Genomic DNA, 15988 nt, shown 5'->3' with positions numbered 1-15988 from the left:
CTCACTGATGTCACCCCCCTCCCCTCACTGATGTCACCCCCCTCCCCTCACTGATGTCACCCCCCTCCCCTCACTGATGTCACCCCCCTCCCCTCACTGATGTCACCCCCCTCCCCTCACTGATGTCACCCCCCTCCCCTCACTGATGTCACCCTCCCTTCCCTCCCCTCCCCTCACTGATGTCACTCTCACTTTCCTCTCCTCCCCACTCTGATGTCACCCTCTCTCTTCCCTCCCCTCACTGATGTCACCCTCCCTCCCTTCCTGATATCATCATTCCTCCACTGATGTCACGCCATCCCTCACTTGATGTCGCCTTCACTCCTTTCATTGATGTCAACCTCCCTCCTCTCCCCTTCCCTCCATGATTAAACTCTACCTCTCTTCCCCTCCCTTCACTGATGTCACCCTCTCTACCATCCATGATATCACCCTCCCATCCCCTCCCCTTTCCTCCCCTCCTCTCCCTACATATCACCCTCCTTCCCCTTCCCTCCCCTCCCCTCCCTGCATATCACCCTCCTTCCCCTTCCCTCCCCTCCATATCACCCTCCTCCCTCCCCTACCTTCCGCTCCCCTCCCTGATGTCACCCTCCCCTCCCCTCCTTGATGTCTCCCTCCCTCCCCTCCCTTCCCTTTCCTGATGTCATCCTCTCTCCCCCTCCCCTCTCTGATGTCACTCTTTCCTTTCCTTCCCCTCATTTGATGTCACCTCTCCTCTGATATCACCTCCCTCCCTTCCCTCTCCCCCTTCAGTGATGTCAGCCCCTCTCTCTCTTTTCCTCCATTGATGTCACCCCCATTGATGTCAGTTTACCAGAAAAGTTAGGGAGCTCGTGTGAGTACCCCAATAAAAAAATAAAAAAATGTTCTAAGCTGCGTAAAATACAGGATAATTAATTTTTAACGCCTCTCAATTCTCGTGTGTTGCGGGGGCGGCTCAGTCTGCTGGTGTGGGTAGCGCAGATATTTTTGGTGTCCTGTGAAACTACTAATCAGCCATAAAAATCACAGGAATTAAAAAACAGACATTATAAAGTTAAAAAGGTCATGGAAAATGGGAAGTGATGCAGGGTAGACTCTGGTAACGCCGAGCCGTACCAGCAACACACGAAGATAGGGATGCGTTGCGTGTACAGCTGCGGTCAGGAATATCGCTACATTTTTAAGACGAATAATTATGAAACTCTTACGCATTATCCTGAAAAAATTTGCTGGATTCCAAAGAGTGCATCACCAAGTTTCAAAAGTTATCGTTCACTCTCCCGCTGTTTATCGTAATGTAGTGGATCGAAATTAATATCCGCAAAAATACATAATCGGAGTAAAGCGTTTAAATACTACATACACCATAGTGTTTGAACCCATTTAGATTTTTTAACTCCTTGATACGATTTTCTTTCCTTGTAATTTCATCCTATTTCTTCTAGACGATTTTCCTCAGCTTGGGAGAGCCACCCTTCAGGACTTACTAACCCTTCCACTTCGAAATCCTGATCTTGAGTTAAATTTAGTCTCGCGGAGTGGGAAAAGATCGTCGAGTGGGCTAAAGCAATCCCACGTCTTCTCGTCCAGTAAGGAGTCTCCCTAGCACCTCTTCCCCAGCGATTTATTTCTGAGTCTGGCTGGTTAATATAATCTTATGGCTTACTTATGCAGAGTATGGTGATATTAGAATGATTTAAGCGATACAAAAGATGAAAGTAACGTATCTTAAGCAAAATAAATCGCTTAGGAAGAGGTGTTGGGGAGCTTCCTTAAACTGACGAAAATGTAGGCCAGTGGGAGAAATTAGGTGAATAAGTGGGTGGATTAAGATATTGAGAGAAGAGAGAGAGAGAGAGAGAGAGAGAGAGAGAGAGAGATTATGTGAATAAGTGGGTGGATTAAGACACTGAGAGAAATTAGATGAATAAGTGGGTGAATTAAGACACTGAGAGAAATTAGATGAATAAGTGGGTGAATTAAGACATTGAAAGAAAATTAGTTGAATGAGTGGGTGAATTGAGACATAGAGAGAAATTAGTTGAATAAGTTATTGAGAGAAATATTAAACCAGCAACTCGGTGCTTTTAACCCCTTCTGACCGAGGATGTCTTTCTAAACCCTTTGAATCCTGGTGACGTCTTTTTCACTTCATTCTTGCTGCCACCAGACGATTTTTTTCATCTTAGGAAAGGCCTCTCATACTGGAGGGATTTATTAAGCCAATATTTAACCTCACCGGTTCGAAAAAATTATCCAGAGCTGAATAAAATCGTTCGTTGGTAGAAATAATTTGAAAAAAAAATCTTAGGACTCAACTGATAGATGAAAAAAATTGTCTGGAGTTTAGCGTAAATAAATATATACAGGTACGTCCTCGGACCGAAGAGATTAAGATACTTAGAGTAGGTACTTGCATATGGACAGTTTTAGGATGAAGATGGACTGAGAAATTAGATAACGAGGGACAATTAGAGGAATTAGACAAGTGTGGACAATAAGAGGAATTAAACGAATATACGCAATTAGGGGAATCAAACAAGTGAAGGCAATTAGAGGAGAAGGATGTAGATAATTAGAAGAATTAAGACGAATATCGGCAGTTAGAGAAGAAATGGATAATTAGAGGAATGAGTGAAATATAGGCAGTTAGAGGAGAGAGATACAGGCAATAACTGGAGTCAGACAAATATAGCAAATTGAGGAATCAAACGAATAATTATTTTATCGGGAATTACACGAATATGAATTAGACGAATCAGGATAATGACGATGAATAATTTTGCGAACATTTTCTTAACCCGTTCAGGCTGAGGACGCCTTTTTTTTTTATTATCCAGGTGTCATAATGATAAACGTAAGGTAACAGTAGTATATCTGGTAAGGGGTGGCCACAAACAAATCGCCACCATGTCACCCTGTCCCATGCCATTACGCTGACCTCCCCCAAAGTCACACACCCCTCTCTCATATACCTCTCCACTCCATCCCTCCACCTCATCTTCGGTTTCCCACTCCTTGGATATCTATAAGAAATTCGTATAATTAAAGCTGCCAGGTGATTGACGCCGCATCCTGTAAGAGGTGCGCCTGCTGAAAAGACGTCCAGTACTTATTTGTCCCTACTAAGTAACGTTCCTCCTCCCACCTCTTAAATCCAACTCACATAGTCTTTTATTTTCCAGAATTCAAAAGTTCATATTAAATTTAAGATAGACTTTTTGAACTAGAGGGGTTAGAGAATACCCTGATTAACCCCTTTACTAATAGAGATCCTTATAAGATGAACAAAAATCGTCTGTTAAGAAGAAGAAGAGGAGGAGGAGGAGGAGGAGGTGAAGAGGGGGAAGAGGAGGAGGGAGAAGAAGAAGACACAGATTCAAAGGATTAACTTCCTTCTACATATTCTCCCCAGCCATGTCCTTCCATCTTATTCTTGGTCTAAATCTTCCCCTTCCAACCTCTCTCTCTCTCTCTCTCTCTCTCTCTCTCCCCTTCATGTTTTCCTGTACTTGTCTCTCCATCGACACCTGTCCTTGGTATCGATGTTTGCGTGTGAGTGTGCGTGTGCTTGCGTGTGTGTGTGTGTGTGTGTGTGTGTGTGTGTGTGTGTGTGTGTGTGTGTTTGTCGGTGTGTTTGTGAGTGGCTGTGTGTGTGTGTGTGTGTGTGTGTGTGTGTGTGTGTGTGTGTGTGTTTGTCGATGTGTTTGTGAGTGGCTGTGTGTGTTTGTCGATGTGTTTGTGAGTGGCTGTGTGTGTGTGTGTGTGTGTGTGTGTGTGTGTGTGTGTGTGTGTTGATCTGGGTGTGAATGGTTGAATGTTAGTGTATGACTGTATTTGTGTGTTCATGAGTGATTTCGTGTGTGTGTAACTGGCCTAGTGTGTTAGCGAGTCGTTAGCATGTGTGAGTGATTGAGTGTGAGTGCGTGTGTCTGAGAGGGATTGAGTGTGTGAGCGTGCAGGCGTGTGTTTGAAAGTGCCTGTGCATGTAAAGAGTGTGAACATGCACGAGTGTGTGTCTTTGAGAATATAAGTGTAATAGTGAATGGCTGTGTGTTTGTGAGTGCATCAGTGTGTTTGTTTGCTTGAGTGGACTTGTATGTGACTGAATGCTGTTGTGATTAGGTATGTGATGAAGTGTATTGGTGATTGGTTAAGTGTGACTGTGTTTGTGTGGTAAATTATGCTTGTGTGAGTCAGTGAGTGTGTGAGTGTGGTTGTTCTGAGCATGTGACTGTGTTTGTGAGTGGCTGATTATGTTTTATTTGATTGGGTGAGTCTAGTGATTTAATGTGGTTGCGATTGGTTGGTTGTTTGGTTGAGTTTGCCTGTGATTGGTAGTATGTCATTGTGTTTATTGGTGATAGAATGTAATTGTTTGTGGCTGGATCAGTGTCATTTTTTTTTTTTTTATTAAGTGTGGATTTGTGTGTTTGCAATTGGTTTAGTTTGAATCCTCCTCTCTTGTATTTAGAAAAAAAGACCGTAATTCCTCCTTCATACAAAAAGAAAAATGATGAGTGTTGTAGGAAAACTATGTGCAAGACTTATCATAGAGTAAGTGAGGAATATTTCAGAAGACCTGGTGAGTGACGGGTAAGGTAAATTTAGAAGTGGTAGGGGATGTGTCAATTAAGTACTGGCATTGAAACTGGTGATGGAGCAGACTTGTAAAAAGGAATGTAAGGAATTGATGGCATTTATTGATCCAGAAAAAGTGTACCACGAGGTACAGAGAGAGGGATTATGGAAGGTTTTACGGGGGTGTGGTGTGGATGGAAAGCTGTTCAATCCGTTGAAAGTTTTTGTGGTGGTATTGCAGGTTGGATAAAGGTAGGTGTCTGTCAAGCGAGTGGAGGGAGAAACGTGTGTTGTCCCCAAGGGATATATATATATATATATATATATATATATATATATATATATATATATATATATATATATATGTGTGTGTGTGTGTGTGTGTGTGTGTGTGTGTGTGTGATAAAGAGGTAGAAATATGAGTTATGGATGAGGATAGCACTGAATGGTGAAGGATGGAGTACCTCATATCTGCTGTATGCAGATGATGCTGTGCCACCAAGTGAACAAGAACTATGTAGACTGGTACATAATTTTGGTGAGGTCTGTGAATGTCATGCTTTGAAAGTAAATGTAGAGTGAATGAGTGTGTGTCTTATTTCATTGGACATGTTGTCGATTACTTTTTATCATGTTTTATTCCCTTGCTTTCTGGATCTTGTCTCTCCCATTCGTGAGTACGAAAAAGAAGCGGGATGGTGATGAAGGGTGCCAGTGTGATTATGTGTGACTAAATGACGGTTTGTGTTTGTGATTGGTAGGCTGTGTGTGTGTGTGTGTGTGTGTGTGTGTGTGTGTGTGTGTGTGTGTGTGTGTGTGTTCATGCGTATGTGCATTTAAGCCGGTGCGCATGCATGTTTATCCAGGAGTATGTAGGTTAATCCTGTATGTGTATGTGTGTGTGTGTGTGTGTGTGTGTGTGTGTGTGTGTGTGTGTGTGTGTGTGTGTGTGTGTGTGTGTGTGTGTTTGTGTGTGTGTGTGTGTGAGCTACATGTTGTGTTAACCCTTTCAGTTCCATGGCATTTATATTATGTTCCAGCAGCCAACAGTAGAATTCATTTAGACACTGTGAGACCACATCACCTGCAAAGGCTAGAATAAGTCTCCATTGACCCATGTATCCCGAGCACGTCTTTTATGTGTTTTATTATTGTCTCCGGGCCATTTTATTCAGCTCGGGATAGACCTTTTCTGCAAGAGAGGTTAGTTACAGTCTCCATATAATCTAATTCTTTAATAAATGAAGCGGATTAAAATCGTCTGGCGATAGCTTGTGTAAAAGACGTCACTGCGTTAGAGGGGTTAACCCAGTACAACAAAATAATCTCTCTTGGAATGAGTAAAATCATCTGGTGGTGGCAAGAATTAAAAAAGAAAAAAAGTCATCGTAATGAAAGGACATAGGTGACTACGTGCTTCAGTTTGTGAGTCTGCGTGTGTTAATTGGAACTTAGAGTCGTCATCTATTTGCTTGCAAAGGGTAGAACATGACCGAACTTGAGTACGGATGACTGCGAGTGACTACTTAAAGAACCATTATCACGAAAATTGAGTGAACCAAGACAAAGTGTATCTAACGTTGCGTGAGGACAGCTGAGTGGCACTAGATTTGCGCTTGATTTTGTGTCCTTGCGTGCTTTCCCCTTGCACACCAAAATTCGAGTGCACCAAGGCAAAATGTCACTGGTACTGCGTGAGGGCGGTTGAGTGACAGTAGATTTGTGGAGCTGTAATATTGCTTACACTCTCACCACACACTTCACCCCCTGCCTTTCCTCGCCTCCAATGCTCACCCTGCTCCCGAACACTCCTTAGAAGATGTTTTTTAGTGCGTGTAACCATTTCTTACAAGAGTACGGTTGATTGACATTAGCTTTACGTGCGTGGAATTTTAGTCTTGCGTGCACTCCCCACTGGCCACAGCTCCCCCTCTCCCTTAACGCATCCCCTGCCCCCCGACGCATCCCCTTCCCCCTACAACGCACCTTAGAGGGCTTTGAGTGCGTGCTGGCGTTGGTGGGACTGAAGCCGGGGGCCCGCCATGCTGCTCCTCCCGCTTTCCCTTTCACACTAGCTCGCTCACTCTCACTCTTCCCCACCTGTAGAGCTCTATCGATCCCGCCCCGCCCTGCCCCTCTCTCACTCTCTCTCCTGCCCCTTTCTCTCTTGGCTCTTCTCTCTCGTATTGCTTTCTCTCGTTCCGTTTTCCTCCTCTTTCCTACTGGCTGTCCTCCCCTACTGTTCTTTTGCAGCTGTTTTGTTTTCCTGCTAATTGCTCGCGTTGTCTGCATCTGTCCCCAGTTTTTCTTCTTTTTCTAACCGGCTATCCTGTTTTATATCTTTCACTCTTTTACAGCCATTTTCATTGACTTCTAATTGCTCTCTGCCCGTGTGTTCGTTTCCCTCTCTGTCTGTTTGTCTGTCTGTCTCTCCAGCCGTATCACTCAATTTCGCCTCTATCACAGAATCATTCTCTCTCTCTCTCACTCTCTTATCGCCAGACCATCCCTCCCTCTCCCCTCCCTCTCTCCGCAGTTTCAGCTTATTCAGAATCCCAATACAGCTTTAATGGAATTCGGATATTTTCACCATATTTATTGACACACATAATCTTTTCATTAACCTCTTCATTACTCTGACGTGTTTTGTACTTTCATGTCATTTCCAGACGATTTTACTCATCATGGGAGATTTTTCGAACTGGAGGGTTTAGATACACCCTGCGCGAACCCCCTTCATTACGAGTTTTTCCCAAGTGAGGCAATATCGTTTCGGGGTAGCAGAAGCATAGCCACGGCATCATCCTGTTAAAAGGGTAAATATAATGATCATCAACATCATCTAATCCCGTGTTCCGCCATGAGGAGCGTAGGAGCCCGGAGATAGGCAAGTGGGTCCTGACATTGATGAGAGTGACCGAGTGACCAGCCTCAATCATCCCTGAGTGACATTGCGTGAACAATAATATCATGGTACTTACGAAATTTTGGCGGAGGGTTAATGCGTGTTATAATCTCTTTAAATTATCTACATTGGGCCAACCTCCCTACTGCAGTTATCTTCTTATGTTCTTATTAGTTGTAGTTGTGGTTGTCAAGGTGAGTAGTAGTAGTAATAGAAAAAAGTTGTAGAAGCAATAGATCAAGTTGTAAAGGTTGATAGGCTAGTCAGGTAATGAAAATTATGGAGGAAGGATGACTTATAGCTAAAGTATGGCAATAATGGGAAAATTGAAGGACATGGTCATGTATATAGTAGTAGTAGTAGCAGGAGCAGTAGTAAGAGATGCGGTAGTGTAAGTGATAGTAGTATGTCAGTGAAAATATTGTAAGTGGGACGGTAGTGAAAGTAGTAGTAATAATAGTTACATAGCACAGGGGAGATACTGGTGGTTGTGGTGGGGATGATAATGAAAGTAGTAGTCGTTCATTTCGTTTTATTGCATAATTAAATCACAGAGTTTATTACATAAAAATGCATATTTTCATACATCTTTTTTCATTAGTTATTGATGAACAGTGATCAGCATCAGTGGTAATAGTGGAGGTGGTAGTAAAAGTAGTACTGAGATAGTAGTGAAAATAATATAAGATGAGATGTTCCAGTAGCAGCAGCAGCAGCAGTAATGATGGTGGTGGTGGTGGTGGTGGTGGTAGGGATGGTTGTGAGAAATACAGGAGAGGCAGTCAGGAGCGTAGTTAGTGTTTTATATTAACAGGTTGGTCAAGCTTAAAGAAGATCCCTTGAGTCAAGGAACCGAGAGTGCTTCCCTGAAAATTTGAGGTGGTCATGCTTATTTCAGGAATGGCCAGTGCCACCCAGGCCATTCCTCAGGTTACGCCACTGGTGGCAGTAATTACTTACCTGGCATAGGAGGGGAAGGCGATTATCCCAGAGACCCATCAGATTAAGCCAAACAAAATAATACAACCTGGCGGTGACATGAAATTTAAAAAAAAAAAAATCTGATCGAAGAGTATAACAATGCCAGGTGGCCCTGTTCCTGCTGTTAACCTTCTCATGATCAGAACAGCTCTAGTACTCAATTCTAGCCAAAGCAAGCAATTTTGTTCAGCATAATGAGTCATAGGAACTGAGGTAATACTGCCAGCAGTTGGTCATGATGAGATTCCTATTATTCTGTTCTAACTAATGGTAGACAGTTATATCGAACTGAGAGTATATCTTAGGAGCCTGAGGGTGTTAATTAGGCCCTCAACGCTACTAGAAGTTTAAAAGTAATTTAGGGAGACGGAATTACGTAACTGAATGAAAATAACAAGACGTGGCATCTATGTAATTATCCGAGGGTTAATTATCAACTTAAGTAGCCACCTCAGATTACAAAATATCAGTGAAGTTGGGAGAATGACTCCCATGAAGGCGACCAAAGAGGTAAATGTGACGTCGGAACTTACAAAAAGTAAACTGGCGACGTGGCAACAGCGCAGGGCTCAGTGTGGCAGACGCAGTGGGAAGTGTAAGGAGGTGCCTCTTTCTCCCTGTCGTTTTCACCTTATTTTTCTGGTAAGTACAGACGTTCTTACTTGCATTCATACTTGTACGGGTGGCTGAGAGGTCCGCGCGTGTGCGTGGATGTTTGCCGATTCCTGTTAGTATGTGTATGGACTGGGTTTCGATGTTAAAAGGAAACTGTGCCAGTGTATGTTTTGGGAGGGAAAGGGAGGGACGATTCTGAGCCTCTTAGGTAATACTTCACAAAATATATGGTTCTTTACCGTTCGGTATCCCCTAGATTCTAACAGTCCTCCTTATATGTATAAAGTCTTTCTTCATTCGTGCTCCTCTGACGTTCACATGACTCCAGAACATGACGTGGAAATACCACTAAAATAGGTATGACTCTAGCAAACGTTCTCAGTAATTTATTGCGAAACGAATGAAACTCGAAGCCCTGGTGGGATATTTCTAAGCGTGATGTTATTTCGTTGCGTGTTTCTTTGTAGTTTTAGAATTGTGGAGACTGGGGTGACTTTGTGGGTTAGTGAAAGTGGTTGTCTTTGGGAGAACGAGGTTGAAGCGGATGAATGAACAAGCATAAATAATGACAGTTTAGTGAATACTGCATATGGATAGATAGGTGTTAACTGGACAGACTGGCTGACATAGTTGGATAGAGGACCATAGACAAGTGAATAGGATAGATAGTTGTTTGAATAGTGACTGATACAAATAATTGGATAGGAGGCTAGACATATGTGAACAGATGACTGCACAGATAAAAAGTTGACGGGAAGAATGGATTTAACCAATACATAACTGGGTGGATAGACGTGAACAGATAGTTGACTGGGTGAATAGGTGAAATGATAGTCAACTGTAGAGATGGATAGTTAGGTAACTGAGTAAACAGAGGGATGGCCAATTAGTTGACTGAACTGATAACTAGTTGGATAGATGGATCCAGCTGAAAAGTGACCGGATAGACTTTGACTGAAATGACGCTTCGGTGGCCAGATGTTGATTGAATGGTTGGATAGACAGCTGATAGAATAGTAGCATAGACAGAAAAACTGATGGATTATTAGACTTACTGATTGATATATGGATAAGATATGGATGATGAGTTGGCAGATAAGTGGATGACTGGGTGAGGTGGATGGATGGAGATACATTAAGAGATAGACAAGTTGATGGATGGAAGGTCAGATATGGTAGAAAATTGGTGCAAAATTGGATATACGCAGGTAGATGAGATTGATGGGCAGATACATATAAAGGATGCTGATATCTTCCCGAATAGATGGACGGATGGATGGATATATGCAGATGGATAGACTGATAGATGCAGAAGGAATCAGATGAACGGGAATAAAGGAAATATACTTGAGAGACAGACAGAGAAATAGAGTACAGGATGGAGGAGGCGGCTGCGGGAGTTGAGTCACAGGCTGGGAGGAGGGGACGGGAGGGGAGGGGATGGTAGAAGAGAGAATGTGTGTGTGTGGGGGGGGGGAAGTTGTGGTGTATTCAAGGGTAGAGGGAGGCAGGAAGGGAAACTCATCCTTTATTACCACTTCACCACTTGTAATGACCGTGGTGGTGTTGCTAACGTTCCGCACTCAGGCCGTGAAGGTTGGATGACTCAAGTTCGAATCTCTGTAGGCAGGAACATTTTATCTGCAGTCGTTTTACATCAGTTTGACGTAAATTTGTCTTGTCTCCAATTTTAATGTTACTGCTCGTTACGAACTGGAATAAAAAGGATGTAGCGCCATAGCATCGTCTTTCTGCGCCAAGTTGAAATGGAAATACTTAGGTCCCTCTCATATTCCCGCCTTAGCTGCACTTACCACTTCACAAATATCTTTTTTTTTTTTTTTAATTAATCCTCAGCGACTATAGATCGTATTACTGGATTTGGCGATTCCGTAACACCAGTTCCCTAGCGATTTAGTCTGCATTTCGCCTCAATATCCTCATGAGTCTATATAGCAGCGATAGATACGAGAATGGTAAGGTGTAATCTGCAAAATAAATAGCGAAGGAAGAGGTGTTACGAAGCCTTCCATGCCACCTTAAATACGAACTTCAGTGACATGTTTTCCTGGGTGTTGAGGTGGTAAATTGATGCAAAAAAAGGTAATGAAAAATAACTGTTGTCTTCAAGGCCCTCTTTAACCGACCGTCAGTCCTTCTTTTCTTGCTGTCACTGTTTTTTCTCCTCTTTACAGTTTGTTCCCACTGCCGTAGTCATTCTCCCTCTCTCTCTCTCTCTCTCTCTCTCTCTCTCTCTCTCTCAGCAGTTTGTCTCCCTTTCTCCCCGCTCTGTTCTCCTCTCCTTTCTTCTCCCCTTCATCTCTACCTCCCTTGCTCCTCTTCCCCTTCCCTGTTTCTCCCCTTTTATTCTTTCTCCTTCGTATCCCTTCTGACCCCTCTCTTTCCGCCTTCTCCTTCTCTCACCTTTACCTTCCTTTTCTCAATTCCCTTTTTTTTATGCTTTCCTTTGTGTTTCTCTCTCTCTCTCTCTCTCTCTCTCTCTCTCTCTCTCTCTCCCACCCACCTCTTCTGTATCCCTCAGTTCATAGTTTCCCTTTCTGCTGTCTTCCTCCCATATCCTTTTCCCCACCACTTGTTTTCCCTTCACCTCTTTTCTTATACTATTTCTCTCTCTCTCTCTCTCTCTCTCTCTCTCTCTCTCTCTCTCCTCTCTCTCTCTCTCTCTCTCTCTCTCTCTCTCTCCGATTATATAATTAATTAAGCCACATATAGGCCCTTACACAGGAAACAATGACACTATAGAATTACCAATCGTTTGTCTGATGAACGCTAATATGTGGGAAATTGGGACATGCAAAACTGATAGTATGATAAATTTCGGGATAGTACAGTATTTTAAGTGGCTTGGAGACCGCAACACCCCTTCCTTAGTGATTTATCCTGACCATTTACACCTCAGTATCCTCGTGTGTTCTTGATGCAAAGGTTGTGGATATTAAAACGACATTAATAACATAAAAAATATATAATAAGGTGTATGCAGAATAAATCGCAGTGGAGGAGGTGCTACAATCCGTCTCATGCCACAAGTAATACGGGTCTTTTTTATTTTTTTTTTTTTTTTCAAATTCTTATACTCCTAGATTTTAATGTGCATGGTAAGCAAAAGTTACAAATATTCTGGACTTACTATCTTCAACATTTGGCACAATCTGAGTCTTAAATCCCCTCTCACATTTTCTGGTAACTGCGGTATAGGCTACATTGATCACTAAGCCTACAGTGTTATATGCATGGATCTTTAACTCTTATATATATATGTGTACTGTTAACCCTTTTAGGATGAGAAGCAAGTTTTTTTTTTCCCACAACCAGACTATTTTTCCCCTTCAGACTGGTGGCGTGTTTTTTTTTTTTGTCATTCTTACCCTCGGATGATTTTATTCAGTTTAGGGAGACGTTAGGTTTTGAGGGGGTTAATGGGGGCTGGTTCTAATCCCAGTATTACACATGGTCCCCTCAAATCCAGAGAAAATCGTCTGGAGGTAGTATTAATAAAACTGAAAAGATATCATTGGGCTGAAGGGGGTTAATTTAGTTTAAGGGTGGATTTCCGTCCTCTAAGAGTTAAAAAGTCTCCCTAAACCCTTTGAGGATGTGAAAAATCTCAACTGCCTGTCTCTGTTATATTTTAGCTACTGCAAGACTATTTTATTCAGTTCAGGAGTGACTTCCTCTCCTCAAAGGGTTAAATATATGGAAAGAGACAAAATACTGACACACTAACTACGTACTATTTCTAAGGTACAGGTATGGTTGGAAAATGCCATCATGTCTTGTACAAATTAAAAAAAAAAAAAAGTAATTTTAATTACACTGACTGTCTAGTCTTATGATCAATGATTAAAGGTCAGATATAAACTGCACATATTTTCCCCAGGGCATATTGTTTTAAATGTCTTTTTCTGTATATTAATGCACTGCGTATGTTGTAGGGTTTGTGCTGCACGTTGTCCTTGTTCTGTGCATGATGTCCGTGTCCTCATCTTGGTTCCTCTCTGCAGGTGGAGTGGAGCCAGGTAGAGGAGCCCCAGTAGTGTCCCTGCACCTGCATGCCCGGTGTTGAGTTGCAGTAGCCGCCAGCATGGCAATGTTACGGGGCTTCCTGTATGTGGACATCATAGAGGCTGAGAACCTGCCAGACTGTGACACTGCCTTTTTCAACATCGACCCCAAGGACACATCTGACCCCTTTGCCCAGGTTAAGATTGGCAGCTGTGTCATATGCAAGACCGCAGTAGTGAACAATGACCTGTCACCAAGGTGGGACGAGTCTTACCGCGTCCCAGTCTGTCATGTGGCCGATGAGCTACAGGTGCAAGTGCTGGACAAGGACCACTTCAGTGCGGGTATACTGGGCGAGGTCAGTATCCGGCCTGAGGATCTGATGGATGGAGAGCAGCTGGAGGGCTGGTATCCACTGTCAGGCTGTGATGGCCGCATCAACATCCGCATGAATTATGTCCCCAAACAGGACATTGAAGCCACTTTTGAGGTGCCAGACTGCTATTTCTCTGTACGTGAGGGCTGCCATCTCACACTGTACCAAGATGCCCACTGCCCACCACTGCCAATATTTGAGAGCATCACTGGACCTGAAGGAGAGCCCTTTGAAGCCCCCTGTGCTTGGAAGGACCTGTATCAGGCTCTGACTGAAGCCCAGCACTTTATATACATTACTGGTTGGAGTGTGTATACAGACATCTCTCTGGTGCGTGGGGAGGAAGAAGACCAGGAGACTGTGGGAGAGCTACTGAAGCGGCGAGCTGAGGAAGGGGTGCGGGTGCTGATCATGGTTTGGAATGAGAAGATGAGCACTGGTGTAACAGCTGGCTTTATGGGTACACACGATGAGGAGACCCGAGCATACTTTGAGGGCTCTGATGTGGAGGTGGGAGTGGTGCCTCGTATGAGGTCATTAGAGGGTGTAACTGCTTTCTTCCAAGATCAGTTTGCCCAGACCTGCTACACACATCATCAAAAGACAGTTGTCCTGGATTGTCCCCCTGAAGGTGATGAGGAACTGCCTCGAATTCTGGCTTTCATTGGTGGCCTGGACATCACAGATGGCCGTTATGACACGCCTGAGCATGAACTGTTTCGCACCCTGACTTCACTCCACCAAGGTGACTTCTATAATGGCTTGACAACCACCACCCCTGATGTGGGACCACGCCAGCCCTGGCACGACATTCACTGTCGGTTACGTGGGCCAATTGTTAAGGATGTTCTGGACAATTTCACGGAACGGTGGCGCTACCAGGTCCATGACCGTGAGTCTCGCCTCCTACCTATCAGTGAGGAAGAATTTAATATTTATGCTCCTGCGCCTGTTGTTTCTGAGGATGAAGCTTGGCATGCTCAGCTTTTCCGCTCTATAACCTCAGACTCTGCTGTGTTTGACTTTGATCGGATTTACTCTATCCCCAAACGGAAAGGCAAGCATGTTGATGACAGCATTCATCGTGCATACATCCATCACATCCGGCGAGCCGACAGCTTCATCTTTATAGAAAACCAATATTTTCTGGGGTCTGCATATGGCTGGGATGATGAGCAGACAACAAAAGCTCACCACCTGGTGCCTCAGGAGATCACTCAGCGGGTGATAGAGAAGATACAAGCGGGAGAGTACCTGGGTGTGTACGTGGTGGTGCCCATGTTCCCCGAGGGTGATCCCACCAGCGGCCCTGTACAGGAGATCCTCCACTGGCAGCACCGCACGATGTCCATGATGTATCGCTCAATTGCTGCTGCCATTGAGGAAGCTGGCTTGGACACCCACCCTCGTGACTACCTCTCGTTCTTCTGCCTAGGCAAGGGCGAGGTTCCAGATGAGGTGCCAGAGGACTTGACATCTCCTGAACCAGAGACACCTGCTGCCCGCCTGCGTGAGTCAGCCAGACTGATGATCTACGTCCACTCCAAGATGATGGTGGTTGACGATGACTATGTGCTTGTGGGTTCAGCCAACATCAACCAGCGCAGCTTGGGTGGCACACGAGATTCTGAGATTGCAGTTGGTGCCTACCAGCCTCTGCACACTCGGGAGGTGTGTGGCGAGGCACGCGGAGCTGTGCATCGCTTCCGTATGGCAGCGTGGGCGGAGCATCTGGGTGGCGTGGATGAGACCCACCACAACCCAGGCACCATAGAATGTATGCGTGCTGTCAATGAGGCCGCAGATGCCAACTGGGCCACGTTTATGGCAGATGAGCCCTGCAAGTTGGGGGCGCACCTGCTGGCCTACCCAGTTAGTGTGGGGCAGGACGGAACTGTGGAGGCTCTGGAGGGCGCTGAGAACTTCCCAGACACTGAGGCACCTGTTTTGGGGGCACCGAATTTCCTGCCAAACAAGCTGACAACCTAGTAACCCTGCCTTCTTCCTTGCTGCAACCTCCGCCTTCAAACTTCCTACTTTCGTTTAGGCTACCTTCATCTTTACGCCCCTTTCCCCTGTTCTCAGTCTATCCTTTTCAACTGCCATGAAGTCGATGACACCGCTGACCACACGGTTAAGTGTCATTTACTTCACCGCCATGACACCATCTCATGGAATTTTCTGTGCATTTATTTAAGAATCTCTCTCTCTCTCTCTCTCTCTCTCTCTCTCTCTCTCTCTCTCTCAATTTTGGGTCCATACACCAGTACATGAACAAACATCTATAGCAAGTAAGAATCAACCACGGAAGCGAATGAACTGCCAAAGAAAAAGAAACATACTGTACTCCTGTAATGTCTTTCCCTTTACACTCTCCCAATTTAACGCAGAGGGGAAAGTAAGAAGCGGAAAAAATAACGACAATATCAGTATCCATAAAACTACACGACGTATCCGAAAAAAGATAAGTTGGTTTACGTACTGAAAGACTGGAGAGAGAAAAATTGCGAAAGGACATG

At 44.2% G+C, this 15988-nt stretch overlaps 2 protein-coding genes across 2 annotated transcripts in view; one reads left to right on the top strand and one right to left on the bottom strand.

The window, feature by feature from the left end:
• The window catches only part of LOC145394690 (uncharacterized), a 24762-nt gene extending 18138 nt beyond the window's left edge, over positions 1 to 6624 (bottom strand). Inside the window, exon 1 of the mRNA XM_080268466.1 lies at positions 6553 to 6624. The gene's annotated coding sequence lies outside the window, so the exon portion shown is untranslated. The remainder of the gene's footprint in view (positions 1 to 6552) is intronic.
• A 2406-nt stretch (positions 6625 to 9030) lies between these two features.
• LOC145394689 (uncharacterized) lies at positions 9031 to 15648 on the top strand. The gene is made up of 2 exons (XM_080268465.1): positions 9031 to 9094; positions 13093 to 15648. The coding sequence occupies exon 2, from the start codon at positions 13173 to 13175 to the stop codon at positions 15456 to 15458; it is 2286 nt and encodes a 761-aa protein (XP_080124591.1). The 5' UTR covers positions 9031 to 9094; positions 13093 to 13172; the 3' UTR covers positions 15459 to 15648.
• The last annotated feature ends 340 nt before the right edge of the window (positions 15649 to 15988 follow it).

This window comes from Coenobita brevimanus, chromosome 28 (genome assembly GCF_032717465.1).
Source record: "Coenobita brevimanus isolate Jiangsu-jjx chromosome 28, ASM3271746v2, whole genome shotgun sequence".
Taxonomy (NCBI): Eukaryota; Metazoa; Arthropoda; class Malacostraca; order Decapoda; family Coenobitidae; genus Coenobita; species Coenobita brevimanus.
This window is presented reverse-complemented; position numbering and strand designations above follow the sequence as displayed.

What these genes read in the sequence shown, in the direction of transcription:
- LOC145394689 (XM_080268465.1), top strand. Translation starts at nt 13,173, where the DNA reads ATGGCAATGTTACGGGGCTTCCTGTATGTGGACATCATAGAGGCTGAG.